The 20087-nt window shown below is 41.5% G+C and overlaps 4 protein-coding genes and 1 pseudogene across 8 annotated transcripts; all 5 read left to right on the top strand.

The window, feature by feature from the left end:
• Positions 1–87: 87 nt before the first annotated feature.
• Positions 88–7131, top strand: anapc4 (anaphase promoting complex subunit 4). The gene is made up of 28 exons (XM_086089147.1): positions 88–251; positions 354–469; positions 557–662; positions 743–875; positions 980–1054; positions 1120–1146; positions 1237–1281; positions 1374–1458; positions 1588–1695; positions 1866–2036; positions 2113–2177; positions 2255–2297; positions 3155–3231; positions 3302–3402; positions 3475–3526; positions 3617–3672; positions 4097–4143; positions 4222–4278; positions 4358–4414; positions 4542–4635; positions 4720–4817; positions 4903–4964; positions 5067–5105; positions 5667–5768; positions 6000–6077; positions 6165–6332; positions 6435–6558; positions 6803–7131. The coding sequence occupies exons 2-28, from the start codon at positions 362–364 to the stop codon at positions 7010–7012; spliced, it is 2388 nt and encodes a 795-aa protein (XP_085945273.1). The 5' UTR covers positions 88–251; positions 354–361; the 3' UTR covers positions 7013–7131.
• Positions 7132–7257: 126 nt separating this feature from the next.
• On the top strand, positions 7258–9886 carry LOC147166433 (uncharacterized). 4 transcript variants are annotated; one of them, XM_086089767.1, is made up of 3 exons: positions 7260–7303; positions 8195–8224; positions 8314–9886. In XM_086089767.1, exon 3 carries the CDS (start codon positions 8428–8430, stop codon positions 9451–9453), a length of 1026 nt encoding a protein of 341 aa, XP_085945893.1. In that variant the 5' UTR covers positions 7260–7303; positions 8195–8224; positions 8314–8427; the 3' UTR covers positions 9454–9886. The 4 variants fall into 4 exon arrangements, with proteins under 4 accessions (XP_085945891.1, XP_085945893.1, XP_085945892.1 ...); XM_086089768.1 differs by having other exon boundaries at positions 7282–7421; XM_086089765.1 differs by having other exon boundaries at positions 7258–7303; positions 8195–9886.
• Positions 9887–10027: 141 nt separating this feature from the next.
• Positions 10028–12615, top strand: LOC147166432 (uncharacterized; annotated as a pseudogene). The gene is made up of 2 exons (XR_015096521.1): positions 10028–10536; positions 10811–12615. The product of XR_015096521.1 is annotated as an uncharacterized LOC147166432 (transcript).
• Positions 12616–13447: 832 nt separating this feature from the next.
• Positions 13448–15990, top strand: LOC147166431 (uncharacterized). Its single transcript, XM_086089769.1, has 2 exons — positions 13448–13733; positions 14596–15990. Exons 1-2 carry the CDS (start codon positions 13508–13510, stop codon positions 15549–15551), a joined length of 1182 nt encoding a protein of 393 aa, XP_085945895.1. The 5' UTR covers positions 13448–13507; the 3' UTR covers positions 15552–15990.
• A 555-nt stretch (positions 15991–16545) lies between these two features.
• LOC147166430 (uncharacterized) lies at positions 16546–19258 on the top strand. The gene is made up of 2 exons (XM_086089777.1): positions 16546–16845; positions 17277–19258. Exons 1-2 carry the CDS (start codon positions 16653–16655, stop codon positions 18149–18151), a joined length of 1068 nt encoding a protein of 355 aa, XP_085945903.1. The 5' UTR covers positions 16546–16652; the 3' UTR covers positions 18152–19258.
• Positions 19259–20087: the final 829 nt, after the last annotated feature.

The raw sequence follows: 20087 nt of genomic DNA, 5'->3' as shown, positions 1-20087 counted from the left end.
AGTTAACGGCTTCTAACCTTAAACCAATACCTTCCACAATTTTGCGTTTTTGCTCATGAGCAAACATGTCCCTTCCCGCTTACCGTTGCCGTACGATGATTGGTCAAAGGGTAAAGAACATGGCGCTGCCCGCGGAGCAGCAAAAATAAGCGAGTTGCGTTAATAACAGAAAACTAAAATCGACGTTTCTTCTTTCATATAAGTCCGTCAATCAAAACTTACTCTGTGCGTAACGTTGGAGGACAATAAAGGTAAGATCTAAGATATCAGCATAACAACCGGGTTTAGTCTTACAACTAATATAAGAGAAGTAATCACGTAATGCTTTTCTTGTATTGTTTTGCATCATGTAGCACAAACGATGCCTGCCTTCCGGCAAGTCGGAAAGAAGCAGCTTCCCAATCCCGTGCTGTGTATGGCATGGTCCCCCAAAAGAGATCTGATCGCTCTGGCCAGCACGACTGGAGAGGTACTCTTAAGAATGACCGGTATGGATGTGTTATACCGTTTTGCACCCCTCACTCTCTCTATTTATTGTTATTTTGTTGTATTGTAGTTGCTGCTGCACCGCTTGACCAATTTCCAGCGGGTTTGGAGCTTGGCCCCCAGCGAGCACATCGGGAAGGAGATCACCGCACTTGCCTGGAGACCTGACGGCAAAAGTGAGCAACGCTTGTGTCAATTTACAGTGAACATGATGAATTCCCGCTTCTCTCCTTCTCCGCTTCTCCTGATCGGTCAGTTCTGGCCTTCAGCCTTGGAGACACGAATCAGGTGGTGTTGTGCGGTGTGGAGAAAGCGGAGATCCTGCATGTGTTCCACATGCAGAACCCCGTCAGCTGCATGCACTGGATGGAGGTGACGGAGGAAAGCAGGTAGGCAGCTTTGCCTTGAAGGTATCCAAAAGGGGGGAGTACATTTAGAGACATTCAAGAATTCGACGATATTAACGTTTTGCATTCTTGTCAATGTGCTCCAGTGCACTCGGATCCTTTTATCAGTCAGAGGATGAATCCAAGCTGTTTCTGCCCAAATTAGCCTCCCTTCCCAAGAGGTAAGACAAACTGATTACAAACATCTCCTCAGGTTCACTTAACATCTCTTTTTTTGTTCCTCCAGCTACAGCACAACATCAAAGCTCTTCAGGTAAACCCATTTTTTGACACTTGTTTTTCAAGCCGAATTGAAATATTCATATGCAGTCATGTTATTATGAATGTGGTTTTTTTTTTGCAGTGAGGAGAAGTCTGACGAGATCATGAACCTCCTTGGAGAAGTCCGGTAACTCTATGCGTTTATGTTCCAACAACAAAGCGTAGTGCTGTTGTTGTTTTGTTGTTGGTTTTTTAAGCCTCTTTTTGCCTCCAATGTAGGCTGAACATACTCGTCCTCGGAGGACACGCCGGCCACGTGGAACTTTACGCCTACGGGATGTACAAGATTGCAACGTTAGCCGGAGTAAGACGTTTGTGCTGGAATGAACTTCAACTAGAACTTCAACTCTTAACTCTTTGAAGATGGCCCCATTTATCATTACGAGAGTTTTATAACGAGAAAATCAGTTTTAACCTCATCTTTGATTTGCAGGTTTCAGGAAGCTGCCGCACGTTGAGTCTGGCCAGTGACCTCAAGTCTCTGGCCGTCATCACCGAGGTGAAGTCTGCAGAGGACCAGGCGGAGATTTGCTTTGTTCAGGTGAGGCAGTTTTCAGGTGGCATTTGTAATTCATGGATGAATTGGATTAAAAATTTTTTTTTTTTTCGAAAAACAACATTCCATTCGTTTTAAAGTGTCATGTTGCATTGAAAATTGTTTTTGGGCAAATCATTCTTGTTAATGATGATGATCACCACAATATTGATTAGCTGGACACGGGCCTGCTGTCCGACTGCCTTCCCGAGCTCACCAGGATGGCGCGCAAGTTCACCCACATCTCCACGCTGCTGCAGTACCTGCACCTGTCGCTCACGTGCATGTGCGAGGCCTGGGAGGAAATCCTCATGCAGATGGACCTCCGACTGACCAAGTTTGTGCAGGTCGGCTCAGGCTGAGCCCCCCCCCGTTTCGTTATGCCACGGAAAGAACTCCTGTTATGTTTGTTTTTAACTGTAGGAAAAGAACACAAGCACGCAGGTGCAAGACGAGTTCCTGGAGCTTCTTCTCTGGGGACAGTCCAGGTGAGGACAGTTAAGTTCCTTCTTGTAGTACACTCAAGTGCTAGGTAGAATGCTAACATGCTACTTTTACTTTCCAGTCCTGAATTGCAGGCTCTTCTCATGAACCAGCTGACTGTCAAGGTGAGTGTAAGAGAGGTCCTATGGGCGGGAAAAAGTAGGTTACCTATCATGCAGGAAAAGTGCTGCTTTGGTGCCATTGGTTGCTGTTTTTTTTCTCTTCTTTTTCTTTTTTTTAAACATGTTGCCGTATCAGGAGACATGGCATGCTAAATATTTTGATCCGTATTTTTATTTTTTTTGTCTGAAGTTGTCCATAAATCATGCCAAAATCACTCACGTATTTGTATTTAAAAAAAAAAAATCAGATTATTAAATCAGATTTTAAAACAGATGTCCAGATTCTGTGAGATTTTTTTGTTTGCCTTATTATTATTTTTTTTTTATCGTTTTGCCTGACTCAAATCTGTACGAGAGTATGATGGCTTTTTGTCTTTTTTTTCTCTTAATAATATTATAATATTGTCTTGTCAGATTCTCGTCACTTTTTATGAGATTTATTAAAATGTTTTAGTCAGATTTTCTTTCATGGAATATCTGTCCTGTAGTCAATTTCTTTCGCCACATAATTGTAATTTTCTGTCATTAATGATTCATTTTTTAAGTCGGATAATGCTGTGTAGTCTGTTACAATCCTATTGCTGAATTGACAAGTTTTTTTTTTGTCATATTTTTGCTAGATAATTTAAATTTTTTGGGTCAGCAAAAAGGTAGGACAAAAAAAGATATACTAGGAAAAGCTGCAAAAAAAAAACCCAGCATCCTGCTCAATTATTTTTTGTATTTTTTTTTTCCCCCGATTCATATCATGTTTTTGTCAAATTTCCTGGCACCAAAGTACATCTTGAGAATTTTTTTTGGTGCATCCTGTTACATGAGTAGACAAGTTTGCCCCCCCCCCCCCCCCATTTCCACTGCAGGGCCTGAAGAAGCTCGGCCAGACCATCGAGTCATCTTACTCCAGCATCCAGAAGCTGGTGATCAGCCACCTCCAAAGGTAGGAGTGCCCCCCCCCCCTTTTCCGATTTCACAGCATCCAGCAAACCCCTCGCTTGCTTCTCTGGCAGCGGCTCCGAGGCGCTGCTCTACCACCTGAGCGAGGTGAAAGGCATGTCCCTGTGGAAGAAGAAGTTCGAACCCCTCGGCCTGGATTCGGCCGCCATAGAAGGTGGCATGCCACATTCACGCAGCAAATGAGCGCAAATGTTTGTTTCACACAGTTTCAATGTTTTGCTTCAAGGTGCCATCACGGCCGTGGGCTCCTTTTCCTTAAAAACCAGCGAACTCCTGCAGTAAGTTCCTTGGTTGTTTTCCTAATAATCGAGTTTTTAAACTCTCATTTGAAGCTTCAACGCTTTCGATGATCCATTTTTGACATGCAGAGTGATCGACAAGAGCATGAAGAACTTTAAAGCCTTTTTCCGTTGGCTGTATGTGGGTATGTAGATTTTTGTATTTTTATTTGTATTATTTGTATCCAACATTTTTGAGGTACGAGTGACCTGACTTTTTCGAGATATGTGATTTTTTTTATTTTTATTGTCAGAAAGTGAACAAGTCTTCAAAAAAGAGGCTTCAAGCTGTTTATTGCCTCATGGTTGACGTTTACACTCAAACTAAACATAAAACAAAGGGCTTAATGCTAACACATAATGGGAAATGCCATAGACGGGCTAGCAAGTGGCATCTACGTTTATAACCGTTTAGCAACAGGTATTTGAAAAAAAAAACAGTGGCGCACATGCAGACATATTACAATATTCACAGGTGCATTTTCTTTATCCTCCGAGAAGAGCAATTCATCTTTCTGGAGATCTGTATTTTTTTATTTCTCACACTGAAGTTATTCTTTCTCTCGGCAGCGATGCTAAGAATGTGCGATGAGCACGTCCCTCCAGAACTCAACAAGGTGAGATATACGTATTTTAGTTTGACGACTCATTGGCCTCGTCTTTAATTTCATACTATTTTTATTGTGCGCCCTCAGATGACGCAGAAGGACATTGCCTTTGTCGCCGATTTCCTCTCGGAGCATTTCAGCGAGGTGGCGGCACAAACAAAAAAAAAAAAAGTTTGCGGGTAATTCATGTTCAAGTTTTTTGAGTGTCACGTTCTCCCCACAGAACGAACAGCTCTTTGATCGGAAAGGGAAGTACTTCAATGTAGAGCGGGTCGGTCAGGTAAGTAGCTTTGCGACATGTTGTCAACATCCCTTCGCATGAAGATGACGTCATAGCCTAAGACAAGGGATTCGTCAGTGTTTTCTGCCCCGGAAATGAGTTTTGCTTGATTCCTGACATTTGGTAGTACCTGAAGGATGAGGACGAGGACCTCGTATCTCCACCCAGCACCAAGGGCAACCAGTGGCTCAAGTTTCTACAGGACAGCACGCACCTGAAGAGTGATTTTCTACATATTGTTTGCATTCTTTCTTTTGTTTCCCCATTTGCAAAAAGCTCACATTGTGATCATTTTTTTTCTTCAGCGAGCCCCCTGCTGTTTCCTTCCTTTCCCAAAAAGTCTTTGCATTTTGTCAAAAGGATGATGGAGAATGTAATCGAGCTCTGTCTGCAGAAACCTGCGGTGAGACCACTGACTGATTCTTGCTCGCTTGACGATCGTCTTGCGGGACAAAATGAGAATGACACTTTTGTGGTTTTCTGTGCAGGAAGTTATTGGGAAGTCTGTGAAACAGGCTGCTTTTCTGCCGCTGTATTCAGCGCCGCAGCGGTAGGCTCTCTCGCCACGTGAACGCGATCCATTATTCCAAATATTATTTATGATTAAATATCTAAAATGTTGTCTTTTTTTTTTTTTTTTTTTAACCCTTAGCTCTGAAAACATGCAGCGACTTTTTGAGCTTCCATCCTTGTAAGTAAAATGTTCAATGCATATATAGTTTTACTCACAATACATTTGAATGGAAATTGTAAAATATAATTTTTATAAATTGGGATTTTTTTTCAGGGGGAGGGTCCATAAACCGGGTATCTGCGGATTCTTTAAGATTTACACAACATTTTCTAAAAATAAAGTCTTAATAATCACACTTAATCCCTAAATTTACTCTTCATAAGGCTTAAAATGTGACACACCCAATCAACAACATTGCTGGATTTTATTTAGAATTTTTCCTTTTTTTTTTATTAGCCTTTAAGTTTCATCTGTATTTTATATATCAAAAAATAATTGCAAAATTAAAAAAAATTGTTGTGATTAATAAGAGTGTGTGATCATATTTAATTAAATCTCTTTTTACACATCTAAATAGTATAAATGCTATCTTGGGGAAAAAAATCTGATATTGTGCATAGACATTCATTAATGTACACTTTCTCCTATACTTTTGCTCACATTGAAAATGGCTAAATTTGAATAAAAGCTGTTATAATAATCTGTGTTTGGTAATGTGATTGTGTGTGTGTTCCAAAGGTGGAATGACAAGAAGGCCAAAATGCACTGTGTGGTGTTCTGCATGCCGCACGTTTTGCCGCACAAGCTCTACTTGTTACGCAAAGGAAGCGACCCAAACAGGTAGCGTTTTTATTTTCCAATATCAAATGGTAGTTTGACTTACAGTGCAAGTACCCAACTTTAGACATTCAGGCTTGTGATTGGTCGATTTTATTGATTTGTTTATTTGACAAATGATGGGGAAAAAAACTTGCAAGGAGCTGCTGTAGGCAGACGCTCGACATGTGAAGACCAACCGGACTTACAGTATGAAATGTAACCGTCCTACTTACAAAAAGTGTTTTTTCGCAGACACATCCCCAACAGTGTCGCGTCTCTCGACCTGAGCCACCATCTCGACGCCTCAGAAGGCGAGAGCGCAGAGCCCCGGTGAGTGTCCGAGAGAGAGGTGATATCCCGACCCAGCGCGATGGCCGTCATTTCTTCCGATTTATACTTTTTGGTCGTCTCTTCCAGGCCGCACGACGTCTACCGCTGCCTGGATGCTCGTTTCTATAGCGACGAGATGTTGACTGTCATCCTTCAGGGAACAGAAGAAGACAACAGTCGCAGTGTCCTGGCGCAGGTTCCGCTCTCTTCAACCCTGAACTGTGAGAGTGAATTCAAGTGGACGCCCAATTTGAGGTGTGCTGCCCCTTTAATGCCAACCGCTATCTCAAAGGGTTAGGGTTTGACGTTGTCGTATTATCAATGCTCAGATGTAACATTTCCTACTTGCGTGTTCAGGTTGGACCAGCAGAGCGACAGCATTCCCTGCCAAAGTCTGGTGCTGGGAAATCAGTGGCGGGAACTGGAGGGCATGAAGGCTCAGTTTGTCGCAGTCAACGGCATCCGAGAAGTAGCCTGCGTGGTAAGCGCCAACCTCGCGTAGAGTGGCGACAGTGATACTCCGCAGACTGGGGTTTCACAATTCAAATTGACCTACTCTTATTATGAATCCGCAAATTTGGGAATGCCAAAATTGGGAATGCCAAAAATCGTGAATATGTATTTTTTGCTATTTCTTTCACTAATATTCAGGGATTACTGCCCACAAACTGAATCCTAACACCTTTGGTGACTTGTCTTTCATTCTGTTCACCTCCGCCTTGCAGCTGAGCGAAAATCTGAGTCACCTCCGTGTCTTTGAGATGGACGTAGAAGACGAGGATGATGAGGGCGCCGAGCCTCAGAATGACACTGCTGAGCAGGACACACTTGACGCCACCATGACCAGCCAGGGAGACGAGAGTGTCGAAGCTAGAAATGACCAAGCGGGGAAAACTGAAGAGCATTTGGAGTCGGAGGAAACGTCTGAACTGTAGATTGAGTCAAATACAAATGACTGGTTTACTTAGTTTTGTTACTTGTTTTTTTTTTTTTTTTACATGAAATTGAAAAATACAGCAATTGTTGGCTTAAAATAAAGACATATTTGCTTTTGTGTTTGAGTTTTATTATACAGTGTTATATTATATTTTATATTATCCATACATCCTAACGAGTACTGTACCTCTTCAATATGGCGGCGACGTACCATGATGTAAATGCCACCACCGAAGAAGAATAACCCGGAAGTTGGCAACACATCTTCCAAACAGAGACACCGCCGTAACGTCTGTACTACTTTTATTAATATTTTTGAATTATTGTTGTTGTGTTTGTTTGTCCACTCGGCACACACATACGAGGAGGAAAATAATGGTTTATGCAAGCTTTGCTTTCTTACACTTGGTAGGCATTCCGGTTAACTTAGCATGCTAGCTGCAAACAGAGACTTATTTTAGTATATGCACGACCTTACATAAATCCATGCGGTCAGTTTGTGTTTGAGATTGTGTAGGGAAAACTATCACGATCATTCTTTCCCGTAATGTGACCCAATAAATTACAAACCGTTTCAGTCAGGACTTTACTACGAGATGTGCGTTTTCGATTTACGTACACGTTTAGGTTACGTCGCTGCAATTGGAGTTCTGTTCTGACCAATAATTTTATCAAATTGAAATGACTTGAAATTTCAAATAATTATCTAGTATTATCCCCCAAGGAACTACCACACATTTTTTTGGTTTAATTTCTCTTAATGAAAAAATAGCTCTGTATTGCAATTAGACATTATAATAAATTGAAAGAAAATAAGTCTTTCTGTAAAATACTAGCGCCGAAAGTCACACACGCAACAACATTTGACAAAAATCTAACAAAATACATACACGTGACAAAATCAGGCAAATGAGGAAGAAACACTCACAAACTTGGTGCCTATACTGTATGTCAGGTAATAATATCAAAACAATACAATTATGTTACAAAAAAAAAAAGTCCCAAAATACAAAATGAACTCTGTTTTACACTGAGGGCCAGCGGTGGCTACAGCAGTCAAAAATAGTATTCAAGTAATACTATAAAACTAGTACTGCTACCTTAGTTTGACTCAACTATTGTGAATACAGCTTGTTACTACCCGTTTCTAACCAGCAGTTTGATTTCCGTGTGTCATGCAGGTTTCCAGCCCTTGACGATGGCGAGTCAAGGTGAGACAAAAAAAAACAGCGTTAAAGAAGAAGAAGAAGAGGAGGTGTCTGACAACACCATTTTTCCTTTGACTATTGTGCTTGTGAAGAGTGAGGACGACGACAAAGCTGGTCGCAGCGCGAGTGAGGAGAAGAAAAGCAGCAGAGGATTGGAAGATGGGGGAGGAGGATCACAACCAGACAGCGTTGCTCTACTGTCAGACATGGACGATGTGGTGTCACACTCGTCTGATGACATCACGGATCACAGCGATGGCGGTAAAGAACCTCCCAAGGCGAATGACATAACAAAAAAACTCTTCAGCTGCTCCGAATGCGGGAAAGTGTTTGGCGACCGTGGTATTTTAAACCGCCACATAAAATGCCACACGGGGGAAAAACCTTTTGCTTGTTCGGCATGCGGCAAAACATTCAGCCGTCGGGACTGCCTGCTCTTACACATGCGCTGCCACGCCGAGGAGAAACCCTTCAACTGCTTGGTTTGTACTCAAACCTTCCGCCACCGACAGAACTTGCTCTCTCACCTGAGATGTCACATCGGCGAGAAACCCTTTGGCTGCTCGGTGTGCGGCGGTGCGTTCTCCACCAAGGCGCATTTGACACGGCACGCCCAAATGCACACCGGAGAGAAACGCTTCATTTGCTCCGTGTGCAGTAAACGCTTCACCACGAAGAGTAACGTGTTGCTGCACATGCGAACCCACACGGGCGAGAAGCCGTTTTCTTGCGCCGTGTGTGGCGGGACGTTCTCCACAAAGACGCACTTGACGCGGCACGCCCGGACGCATACTGGAGAGAAGCCTTTTGCATGCTCGGTGTGCGACCAGAGATTTTCCCTGAAGGAGAACATGTTGACGCACTTGAAGAAACACAGCAGGGCCCCGCCCTTCTCCTGCGCCGCCTGTCCGGCTGCCTTCTCCTGCAGGAAGGAAATGGTCGCCCACAAGTGCATGCACGCCGGGGAGAAACATTTTGCCTGCTCTGTGTGCGCCAAAAGGTTCTCCAGCAAGGGGAACATGATGACGCACATGAGGGGGCACACGGGGGAGAAACCTTTCACCTGCTCATTTTGCGACAAGGGCTTCACGATCAAGGGGGACATGATGAGACACAGGCGGACGCACACGGGGGAGAAACCGTTTAGTTGCAACGTGTGCGACAAACAATTCACTCGGAAGTGCCATGTTAACAAGCACAAGTGTCCTGGGGAACACAATGACGCAAAGTAACGAAAACGTGGTACACACATTCTGATCTTACCCAATTTTGATTGTTATTGCGAGTCTCGTCCCTCAGACTAGTCTGCCGTAATACCAGGATTGACCAAAGAGGCAGCATGGTGCCACAAACTGATGGGAAAAAAACAAAGAATAAACTGTTAGAAGAAGAGGAAATGGGATAAACTATCAAGCATCCCACCCCACAGATTTGTTCAAAGCTCCAAATTGAAAAATTCGTTATTAATTGATTATTATGTAAATAACTTTTTCTGTAATGTCAGAAAAATACAAATTATTGCAGTATTGCTGGGAATGTTGATATCATGGAGGATTTTCGGTTTTCATGTGAATTTCCTGAAGATAGCGTCTATGTAGTGTCGCTGAATGTTTTCTAATTTCTGTCATAAATGGCGGGCGAAGAAGATAAAGCCCGTAAATCTGACGCCATGGCAAGACCTGACAATTAATTTTTTTCTTCAATTTTATAAACATTTGACTACTGACATTGATGTTTATTATTAGGAGGTGTAAAATAAGATTTAGACAAATGTATAATACATTTTAATTCATTGTATTCACTTTATTTGTCCCTAAATGCGCACCGTTGCTATAGTTCAAGACGGCGGTATTGTACGCATGCGCATTGTGGCTTATTGGCAGATGCAGTCTGGGTAACCACAGTTGTGTTATGTTGGAGCCATCAGAACCTTTTTACTTTTTTAAACAGTGCCTCTCCTTTCCCCCCGTATATAAATGTATGGAGTTTACCGGAGACGACGTGTTAAATCGTCTTTGATAACATAAACGGACTCAAATTAGCTTCTTAGCTAGCTAAAAACACGACGTCGCTAAGCTAGTGAGTTGCTGCGTACAACAGCACTACCAGTTTGAATGTAAACATGTGTAAAGTCCGAATTCTGAGAGAGTTGGTTAAGCAGCGACTAAATGTGGCGGTCGAAGAGATATTCGGACTCTTCGAGAGAACCATCGCGGAGTACGAAGAGGAACTTTGTCGGACAAAAGAGGAGAACGAGCGACAACGTGAGATGCTCGACAATGTTTTCAAGCATCAAACTGGACTGCACGCAACAGGTTTGTTTACTAGCGAAATTTCATCTCACGTTTGTTAGATGTGTGTGTATGTATCGTTTGTTTCATATGACTGCTTCGTTGCAGTCAGTCATGCCATTCACAATTTTAACTTGCATGTTTATAGTCGACATTTGGGTAAAATTCTGTAAAATATGCTTCCTCCCCTGTCTAAAAGATTTTTATTAAAAAAAAAAATTTGTTGTACAGGTTATATAATGGTGGCAAAAGTTTTGAAATTATTTATCTTGGTCTTATTTTTTTTAAACCATGGCAGACGTCCAGCAGGTGCTGGTGAAGAGTCAAGAAGAGCTTCCATGTGACTCTGAGCAGAAGCAGCAGGAGGACCCAGCAGAGCCCCCCTGCGTTAAAAAGGAGGAGGAGGACGAGTGGAGCCAGGGTCCGAAGGAGGCCGGCATCACCACGTTAATGATGACGGCTGCCCCTGTCAAGCGCGAACAGGATGGCGTACGCAGTCAAAGTGGGACGGAGCCTCCGAGCGCCAGCTCATTTGCTCCACTGTCCAACATGGACGAGGCGATGCCTTTTGATGCTGAACGCAGCAGCGACGCTAAACCTGCCAAGGCTAAAAAGAAGTCTAAAAGTGATACAAAGCATCATAACAACAACCAAGATTTTAAGTGCCCGCAATGTGGGAAGACGTTCGCCCACAAGGGCAGCTTGAAAATCCACATGATCACGCACACCGGAGAGAGACCGTTTGCTTGTTCTTTTTGCGCCAAAAGATTCTCCTTGAAGCATCACATGCAACGGCACATGAGAATCCACACGGGAGAGAATCCCTTCCCCTGCTCGGTGTGCACCAAAGGCTTCACCGATAAGTACAAACTGATCATGCACACGAGAACGCACACGGCCGTCAAACCCTTCACCTGCTACATTTGTAAGAAAAACTTCTCCAGCAGGGAATGTCTCATATTGCACATCACCACGCACACAGGCGAGAGAGCGAGTCGGCCGGCAGACGGCAACGGTCTCCCGAAAGAACCCGTGGAAAGCAACAGCAACCACGGCAATGCGTTCATCTGCTTCGAGTGCGGCAAATCGTTCGTGCAGAAGGGCAATTTGAACCGTCACATGCGAATACACACCGGGGAGAAACCTTTCGCTTGCCCCGTTTGCACCAAGAGATTCCGGGATAAGTCGGAAATGATCAAGCACATGATGGTGCACACAGGGGAGAAACCGTTCCCCTGCTCGGTTTGCACCATGCGCTTTCGCTACAGGGCCGGTTTGATAAGGCATCTGAAGAAACACTCGGGCGGGAAGCATTTCACCTGCATGGTATGTACGAAGAGCTGCTCCAGTTTGGCGTCGCTTATATTACACACGAGAGAACATTCATCCAGCAACAGAAGCTGAGTCGCAAGAAGTCGGCAACGTCGACAAAATGCCGCTCTCTCCTGAGACAGACACCAAAGAACCCCCAAAAACGCACGACGACCCCGAGCGGCTCCACTGCTTCCAGTGCGCCCAAACCTTCCAGCACAGGTCCCACTTCATCCGCCACCTGAAAACACACACACGAGGAAGAGACCATTCAGCTGCTCCCTCTGCGCCAAAGTCTTCTCCCGAAAGTCGGACATGAAGATCCACATCCGCGTCAAGCACACGGGCGAGAAGCCCTTCGTTTGCCTCGTCTGCAACCAAGGCTTCGCCGACAAGAAGTATATGACCTTGCACATGAGGAGACACATGAAGATGCCGGACCTTAAGAAATCGTTTTCACATTGTATGCAATTATTGACGGTTAAATTTTTGCATGTTTTAAATGAAAAAATATATATACAATGTCTGGTGCAGACCCAAGTGCATTACCTGAAAATCTGAAAGCATTTGTATTATCACAAAATTGCTGAGTTAATCTACATATGACAAATGTTTAACATATGGTGGTAGTGTATATAAAATTAATTTGCTATCATTAAACACTAACGTGCTGATTGCAGAGTGGCTAAAATAGATTATCCACATTCTAATATATGTATGTCACCAACAAATATGTTTAAATAGCATTTTGTGGTCAATTTTGTAAGAATGCGAAAATAAAGTTATAAAGTTTTCTCCCTAAAAAAGTACATTCATACTGTAATGTATTTAAAGTATATTGTGAAGTAAAATGTTTTTTTTAATTAAATAACATTTCTTCCAAAATGGAAAAACATTGATTTCATATTTTATATAAAAATCATAAAGTAAGAGAATAAAGTAGAATATTTTTGAGGAAAAAAAGTAGTCAAAAAGAATTATGATTGTGTTGATTTTTTTTTACATGTAATTTATAAGAATAAAGTTGTGTACAGTAAAATGTGATTTAAAAAGTTGGTTCATGACAGCAAACTAATCAGAATTGATGTGCCCAAATTTAAAAATAATTTCAACATTATTTGGACCACACTAAAAAAACATGACAATTAGATATTAAAGTTGCAATTATGCAAAAATAAGGTTGCTAATTTTGGGGGCAGTAAAAAAGTCTCTGTTTGTTGTTGAGAAGACACATTAAGATAAAAACTTACATGGTTAAAAAAAAAAAAAACATTATAAATTCATAAATAATGTTATGTTGCTGAGCCAAAATGAAAAGTGTCTTACTTTAATATTGAAATAAACAACTTTGTTTATGTATAACATGACTTAATTTCCTGAAAATATTAGACATTCTTTAAATTTTCAACTCTATCTCATGAGCGATGAAGAATATGATACAGTAGTTTGTAATTTTTTTCTTCTCTTCAGTTTGGCCCTCATTTACCAATGCCATTAATATAATTTAGCTCTAATTCAAGTCAATTACTTTATTATTATTTTTTATTTTTATTTTTGTCTCACAGGGCATGCCGTAGTGGCGGTGGGGTGTACGCATGCGCAGTGTGGCTTGTTGGCGGAAATCGTTTTCACCTCGGTTGAGTTGTCACAAACCACAAGGCGAAAAAAGGCATATATTTAACACATGATAGATAGTTCGTGTTATCGTGTGAAAATGTGTAAAGTTAAAATGCTGAAAACGTTGGTGAAGCAGCGACTAAACGTGGCTGTCGAGGAGATTTTTGAACTGTTTGAGAGAACCATAGCGGAGTACGAGGAGGAATTTGGTCGAGCCATAAATATAAACGAGCGGCGACAACGCGAACTATCGGACGCGGTTCTCAAGCCTCAAGTTCCATCACACCAAGCAGGTTTGTTGACTAATATGTTATAAAGATGAGTATTTACTTTCCATAGGTAGATGTTGACATATGATGTGGTATGCTTTCATGGTGGGTCAAATAAGGGGTTATTTTGCCATAACCGGCAACTCGCCACTATTTTTTGCCGTGAATTGCCCAAGAACCACAAGTACAAAGACACGTTTCACTCTCAAACACTTAACTTTCAACAAGATGGACGATTTCAGGTGGTTTCACTTCCAACACGCTAATTGACAAAACATCCGGGCATTTCTAATATTTCCGCAATGTAAATGTTTGCTATACATTGTGAAATCAAACGGCGTATTGTATTGCTAGATTGTTATAGTAGTCAAACGACATTTTTATCACATTTTGAAATCAAAATAATCTTCCCAAATCAAATTACAACGATCTAAAGTCCAATGCTTTCCAATGAGCGGAGAGCTTTCTTCCGTTTTGACTTGTGGCGTAAGATCAGAATTGTCAATAATGGGGAAATGTTCTTAGATGAATGGCTTAGCGATCCCACATTAATAGAATAGAATAGAATATAATTCATTGTGCGTTTGGTTAGTTTTATGTTCAGACTCTTTGAGACAAAAAAATGTGAGCATTCAACTGTTAATGTGTAAAAAAAAATTAAGATATTAAGAATAATTAAAGTATGTTTAATTCATGATGCACTGATATATTTATTTGGATGTTACATATTTCTCTGTGAGAAACAAAATATGCCAAGAGGTCCGAAAATGAGGGTATGGGAAAAAATGAGTAAATTTGAACCTTGGGAAAATCATCTCCGCATCCAGGATAATATTTTTGAACCGTTAACAAAACCTTAATCCATCTGTTTCCTTGTGTGTTGCAGATGTGCAGCAAGTGTTAGTAGAGAGTCAAGAAGAGGAGCCAGCAGAGCCTGCCCGCATTAAAGAGGAAGAAGAGGACATGTGGAGCAGTCAAGATGGGGAGCGGCTTCAAGCGTTGGAGGAGGAGGCTGATGTCAACACGTTTGCGCTCACCGGTGTCCACCTGAAGAGTGAATTCGACAAAAGTCGGTCCCCACAGCCTCGTCACAGTCGAAAACAGAAGAACCGAGGCGGTGGGCTCACACGAGAATCCGATGGAGAACACTCGCAAGCACTCAACTTTGCTCCACTAACAAACATGGATGACATGATGTCACTCACCTCAGACTCTGATCCCAGCGACCACCCAAAAGAACCTCTGAAGACTTCTAAAAACCCCAAAGGTCCTATCACGCGTCACGATAACAACAAACAGTTCATCTGCTCCGAATGTGGGAAAATTTTCCTCCACAGGGGAACTTTGAACAGACACACGAGGACGCACACCGGAGAGAAGCCGTTCAGCTGCGCGGTTTGCGCTAAAACATTCTCCACAAACTCCGATATCAAGATACACATGCGCACGCACACCGGGGAGAAACCGTTTGCATGTTCCTTCTGTCCTCAACGATTCCCCATCAAGTCCAACATGAAGATACACGTCCGCGTCAAACACACAGGCGAGAGGCCCTTCACCTGCTCCGTTTGCTCTCAGGGGTTCGCCCGCAAGTCCGCCATGAAGCTCCACGTGCAGGTCAAGCACGCGGGCCTCAAGCCCTTCACCTGCACGCTTTGTCCCAAAAGGTTTTCCAGCAACAAGAACGTGATGATACACATGCGGACGCACACCGGGGAGAAGGCCTTCAGTTGCGACGTGTGCGCTCAGAGGTTCTCCTACAAGTATCAGCTGGACAAACATCGGTGCGGCGGCGTGGATGCGGACGCCATGTCCGTACATTCAAACGTGGTGATGAGTTGAGGTTAAAACAATGTAGATGAATCCATATTTTTTTTTTTTATTTATAGTCAAAACATTTCTCTACTCTATGTTCTATGTGCCCACACGAGTATACACACAGTATTCTGATTAATATTGTGTTTGTGGAATATGAATTGAGCAGCAAAATCCACCCGTTTCTCTCAGGGCGGCCATTTTTCACCTGCTTTCGACATCACAGTCGAGGGCTCGAGTTCATCATGTAACTTCTGCCATCTAGTGGAAAAAAACTTTAATTGTTCTGCTTGTTTGTAGACGTTGCTGGCATGGAAGATAAACAAAGACACGTTATTTGTAGTAAATAAATTGTCATTTTCGGACCATTGGATAATTCCATCACAACACTTTTTTGTTATTTCTTTTTCTGGTTATAATTTCTTGGTTGTATTTGTCATAAATTGAATACATTTGCCTGGAAAGACTTCTGTATTGTCTTACCTCTTATTTCTGCCTTTCTAGCAAGGTGTACTCTTCTTGTTATTTGTGTGAGATTGTAATTTTTTTTTAATATTCTCGTTTTTATTTGTGGTTAAATTACAACAATTAACTAGACATAAAAAATATTAAGCTGTTTAGTCAACAAATACTTAATCTACAATTTCTAAAATAGAAACAAACATTTATTTAATGATGGAACCAAATTGGCAATGAATAGAAAAACTTTTAAGTTGACCAATTTTAGTATTAAAAAATGGTATGAATGCATCAAATCTGGCATGTTTGATTTGATATATAAAACAAAGTATGAACGTTGACAATAATTTGCAGAACGATGGTAAAGGTGATACACATAGACAGATATTAAAATGTTTTACTTTTAACCTAACCTAAATACATTTTCATATGAATATGTGTGAGAATCGCAAATTTGTGTTTTACCCCCAGTAGCGTACCGTAGTTCTGCCAAAGATGGCGGCCCAATGTACGCATGCGCAGTATTGCTTTTTGGGCGGAACTGCCTACGTGGGCGTTTTGGGTCAACACCACAACCCACATAAACAACACAATTCTACCCGAAGACGAGAAAAAAGGGCACATTTTGTACCCCATCGCGAATCAGAGAGCCACTGCAAGTGTGTGAAAATGTGTAAAGTGAAAATGTTGAGAGCGTTGGTGAAGCAGCGGCTTAACGTGGCCGTCGAAGAGATATTCGGACTGTTCGAAAGAACCATCGCCGAGTACGAGGAAGAACTTTGTCGGACAAAAGAGGAGAACGAGCGGCAACGCGAGCTTCTCGACAATGTTTTCAACCATCAAACCGGACTGCACGAAGCGGGTTTGTTCGTTTACAAATGCACCTCACACAATCATATAGTTTATATTTGATTGAGAAGTTGGCCAGTCCGCCATTGCAATTGCCTGTTAAGCAGCCACCATTTTGACTTGCTTGTTTATAATCAGCATTACGACAAAAATACAGCGCGTCATCATTTTACATATTTTACATTATAAATATGAATGCATTTCCTGGTTCATTTTCTACCAAACAAGTGTGACGTAAACAGTAGTCATAATACAGATTTGAACAATAATACAAACAAATCTGTGGCTTTATCACTTCAACTCTTAAGTGTATCATGAAACATTGGTATGTAAAGGTGTGGACTGCACTTAAGTTCTCAACTTATCTAATAGACACTATATAACAAAAAAAAAAAAGTATATCCCCCAACTAACACATTGTTGTGCTTTCCATATGTGGTGCAGATGTGCAGCAGGTGTTGGTGGAGAGTCAAGATGACGACGTTCCCTCGGAGAAGCGGGTAGAGCACCTCCACATTAAAGAGGAAGAAGAGGATGTGTGGAGGGAGGATGACATCACGACGGTCACGCTGTCTGCTGTCCACGTGAAGACCGAAGACGACGGCGCTCAGTCCTCGTGGTGTCAAAATGAGGAAAACGGGGGCGGCGGCTCGAGTCGGCGCTCCACAGCAGACGCTGATGGAGAACACGGCGAAGACCTCCACTCGCGAGCAAACAACCTGGCGCCGCTATCGGATGTGGATGACATTTCACAGTCCTCGGATACCGACAACGCCAAAGAACCTTCGGACTCCAAAGGTGACAAAAAACTCTTCACCTGCTCCGAATGTGGCAAAACGTTTGTCAACAAAAGCGTTTTGAAAAATCACATGGTCACGCACACGGGAGAGAAACCTTTCGCGTGCTCCGTTTGCAATAAAAGATTCTCCTTAAAGCATCACGTGAACAGACACATGAGAATCCACACAGGCGAGCATCCCTATTCCTGCTCGGTTTGCGGGAAAGGATTCCGAGATAAGTTCGGCCTGAGAAGTCACATGAGCAAACACACCGGCCAGAAACCTTACTCGTGTCCGATTTGCAGCAAAGGTTTATCTTGTAACTCGTCGCTGCGGATTCACATGAGATTACACACCGAGGAGAAACCCTTTACATGTCCCGTTTGCGGCAAAGGTTTCTCCGGCAGTTCGTCTTTTAGCGTCCACCTCAGACAACACACGGGGGAGAAGCCTTTCGTCTGCCCTATTTGTAGCAAATGTTTCTCCCGTCAGGAAACGCTCACCGTACACATTAAACGTCACACTGACAGCCAACAGTGACTCTGGCGCAATGCTGCCTCTCACAGGTTGGTTTTGGTACCCTCAAAAAAAATTAAGGAAAAAAATGCTTATAATAAATCATTTGCTCTGGGAAAAATATAAATATAATATGGTCCCAAAAACGTATTTATACATTGTTTATGTTTTTTTTATGCGAGAGCATACAGAAGGCTTTGATACAGCTTCTGACCTGAAGAGGGCGCTTAAAGCAATGGTAGTTATTACAAAAAACGGCCAGCAGGTGGCAGCAGAGTATAAGAGATCAGCCAGTGTCTTTTCCCCACTGTTTTAAACAGATTTGTGAATAATGATGAAGCTTAGCTATATTCTAATGCTAATTGCTGCAAAACGGAAACAGATACAAATATACTTTTTTTTCCTGATGAAAGAAGAGACTCTCATCTTTCTTTTGGTAGGTTCCATGTTTATATAGCAATAGAACACAATATTCTGTAGGCCTTGCAATTTCAATCAAAATCCAGTAAAACAGCCGGGAGCGAAGGGGGTTGCTTCAGTGAAAATGTCTGCGAGTGAATTAGTTTATAGTTACCACCATACACCACAAAACTCATCTTACAACATTACTCTTAGAAGCCTTAACAAATAAATGGATTACAAATTATTTGAAAAATAACTACAAGTGTCCATGTAAATGTGGAGAAGACTCGCTGTAACCACCCGGGCTAAAACTGGCCGACATATAAAACTTGTACATTAGTCGAGATGTATCACTTCAACATACTTTGTTGAAATCTATTCTTATTTAAACAAGGCTTTGGTGACATCTTGTGGCATCTTTGGGTGTTACAAAAAGCACAACAAGGTGAGCTTTGCAGGGAATTACTGGGTGTTGCTTCTGCAGAAAAACAATTTCAAACAGGTGAATTTGTGACGAGTGAACTGCAAATAGGCGGGGATTACTGTAAGTTGCTTAAGGAGAATTATGTTTCACTCTGTGCCAAAATATTTCTAATGATGAATAAACATGTTTTGCTATGACGTGAACTCGATTTAGCTGAAGCTGGAAATTATATATCAATGTTTTTATCATTTTAAGACAAATGTATCCATTGTTGATGTATAATAAAAACGATTCTACGAAATTTTTACCTTCCTCTTTCTCATTTTCTGTCTGGGTTGTGCAATGTGCATAAATGGCTACATTCCACCATTAACTACAAATACACGATCGACCACATTGTCAGTGATTACCAACCACAGTGCTGGGAAATGATTAAATTTCACTTATAAGTTGACAATCGCATAACGTCTTTGTGCTTCTCTGAAAATATCAACATACATGTTAAATTGTTTATGACTATTCTTACTTATAAACCAATTACTAGGAGTGCAGAAGCAAATGTTTTTATTCAAGTACCAAATTACTGTTACTTTTGAATATTACTCAAGTAAAGAAGTCGTGTATGTATATTAATGGTGTATGTAAGCATTCTGTGAAGTACTTAATTCCTGATTGTAACTGACAATATATTATTTATTTTTTTAAATCAGTGTAAATTGAAAATATTAATATGGAAAGTACTAGTTCTTCCAGCAAAATTACTTGAACTAAAACAATAAATTCAGCAATTATATTAGAAACAAATTCTGCTACAAGAAATATCGTCTGAAATGTACATTTCAACATCCTTCTGACTAGTGTTATTACATTTTTAATAGTTTGAATTTTCATTCAAGATGTCTGTAACAATTGTGACTGGTGAAGCAACATAGAGATATATTGTAATTCAGGTTTCCTGAGTTAAAATTGCATTACAGATTATTTCCAACGTCATTTTGCCTCGAATAAATGAGGTCACGTTTACCAATCAGATATCTATTATTCAATGCCCCCCTAGTGAATTCCAGATCTTCAATGAAATGCAAATTATGAATAGGAAGAATGTTTTTAAGAATATACCAAATGTAGTTTTTG

The sequence above is a fragment of the Leptonotus elevatus genome, chromosome 11 (assembly GCF_054856555.1).
Source record: "Leptonotus elevatus isolate MCC_2025b chromosome 11, RoL_Lele_1.0, whole genome shotgun sequence".
Classification (NCBI taxonomy): Eukaryota; Metazoa; Chordata; class Actinopteri; order Syngnathiformes; family Syngnathidae; genus Leptonotus; species Leptonotus elevatus.
This window is presented reverse-complemented; position numbering and strand designations above follow the sequence as displayed.

Bases quoted from the DNA above. Each gene is read 5' to 3' on its own strand.
- anapc4 (XM_086089147.1), top strand. From the start codon at position 362: ATGCCTGCCTTCCGGCAAGTCGGAAAGAAGCAGCTTCCCAATCCCGTG. The intron at 2,298-3,154 runs GTGAGTGTAAGA...TTTCCACTGCAG, and splicing joins TGAACCAGCTGACTGTCAAG to GGCCTGAAGAAGCTCGGCCA. The intron at 6,333-6,434 runs GTGTGCTGCCCC...TTGCGTGTTCAG, and splicing joins AAGTGGACGCCCAATTTGAG to GTTGGACCAGCAGAGCGACA.
- LOC147166433 (XM_086089765.1), top strand. From the start codon at position 8,212: ATGGCGAGTCAAGGTGAGACAAAAAAAAACAGCGTTAAAGAAGAAGAA.
- LOC147166431 (XM_086089769.1), top strand. From the start codon at position 13,508: ATGATAGATAGTTCGTGTTATCGTGTGAAAATGTGTAAAGTTAAAATG. The intron at 13,734-14,595 runs GTTTGTTGACTA...TGTGTGTTGCAG, and splicing joins AGTTCCATCACACCAAGCAG to ATGTGCAGCAAGTGTTAGTA.
- LOC147166430 (XM_086089777.1), top strand. From the start codon at position 16,653: ATGTGTAAAGTGAAAATGTTGAGAGCGTTGGTGAAGCAGCGGCTTAAC. The intron at 16,846-17,276 runs GTTTGTTCGTTT...TATGTGGTGCAG, and splicing joins AACCGGACTGCACGAAGCGG to ATGTGCAGCAGGTGTTGGTG.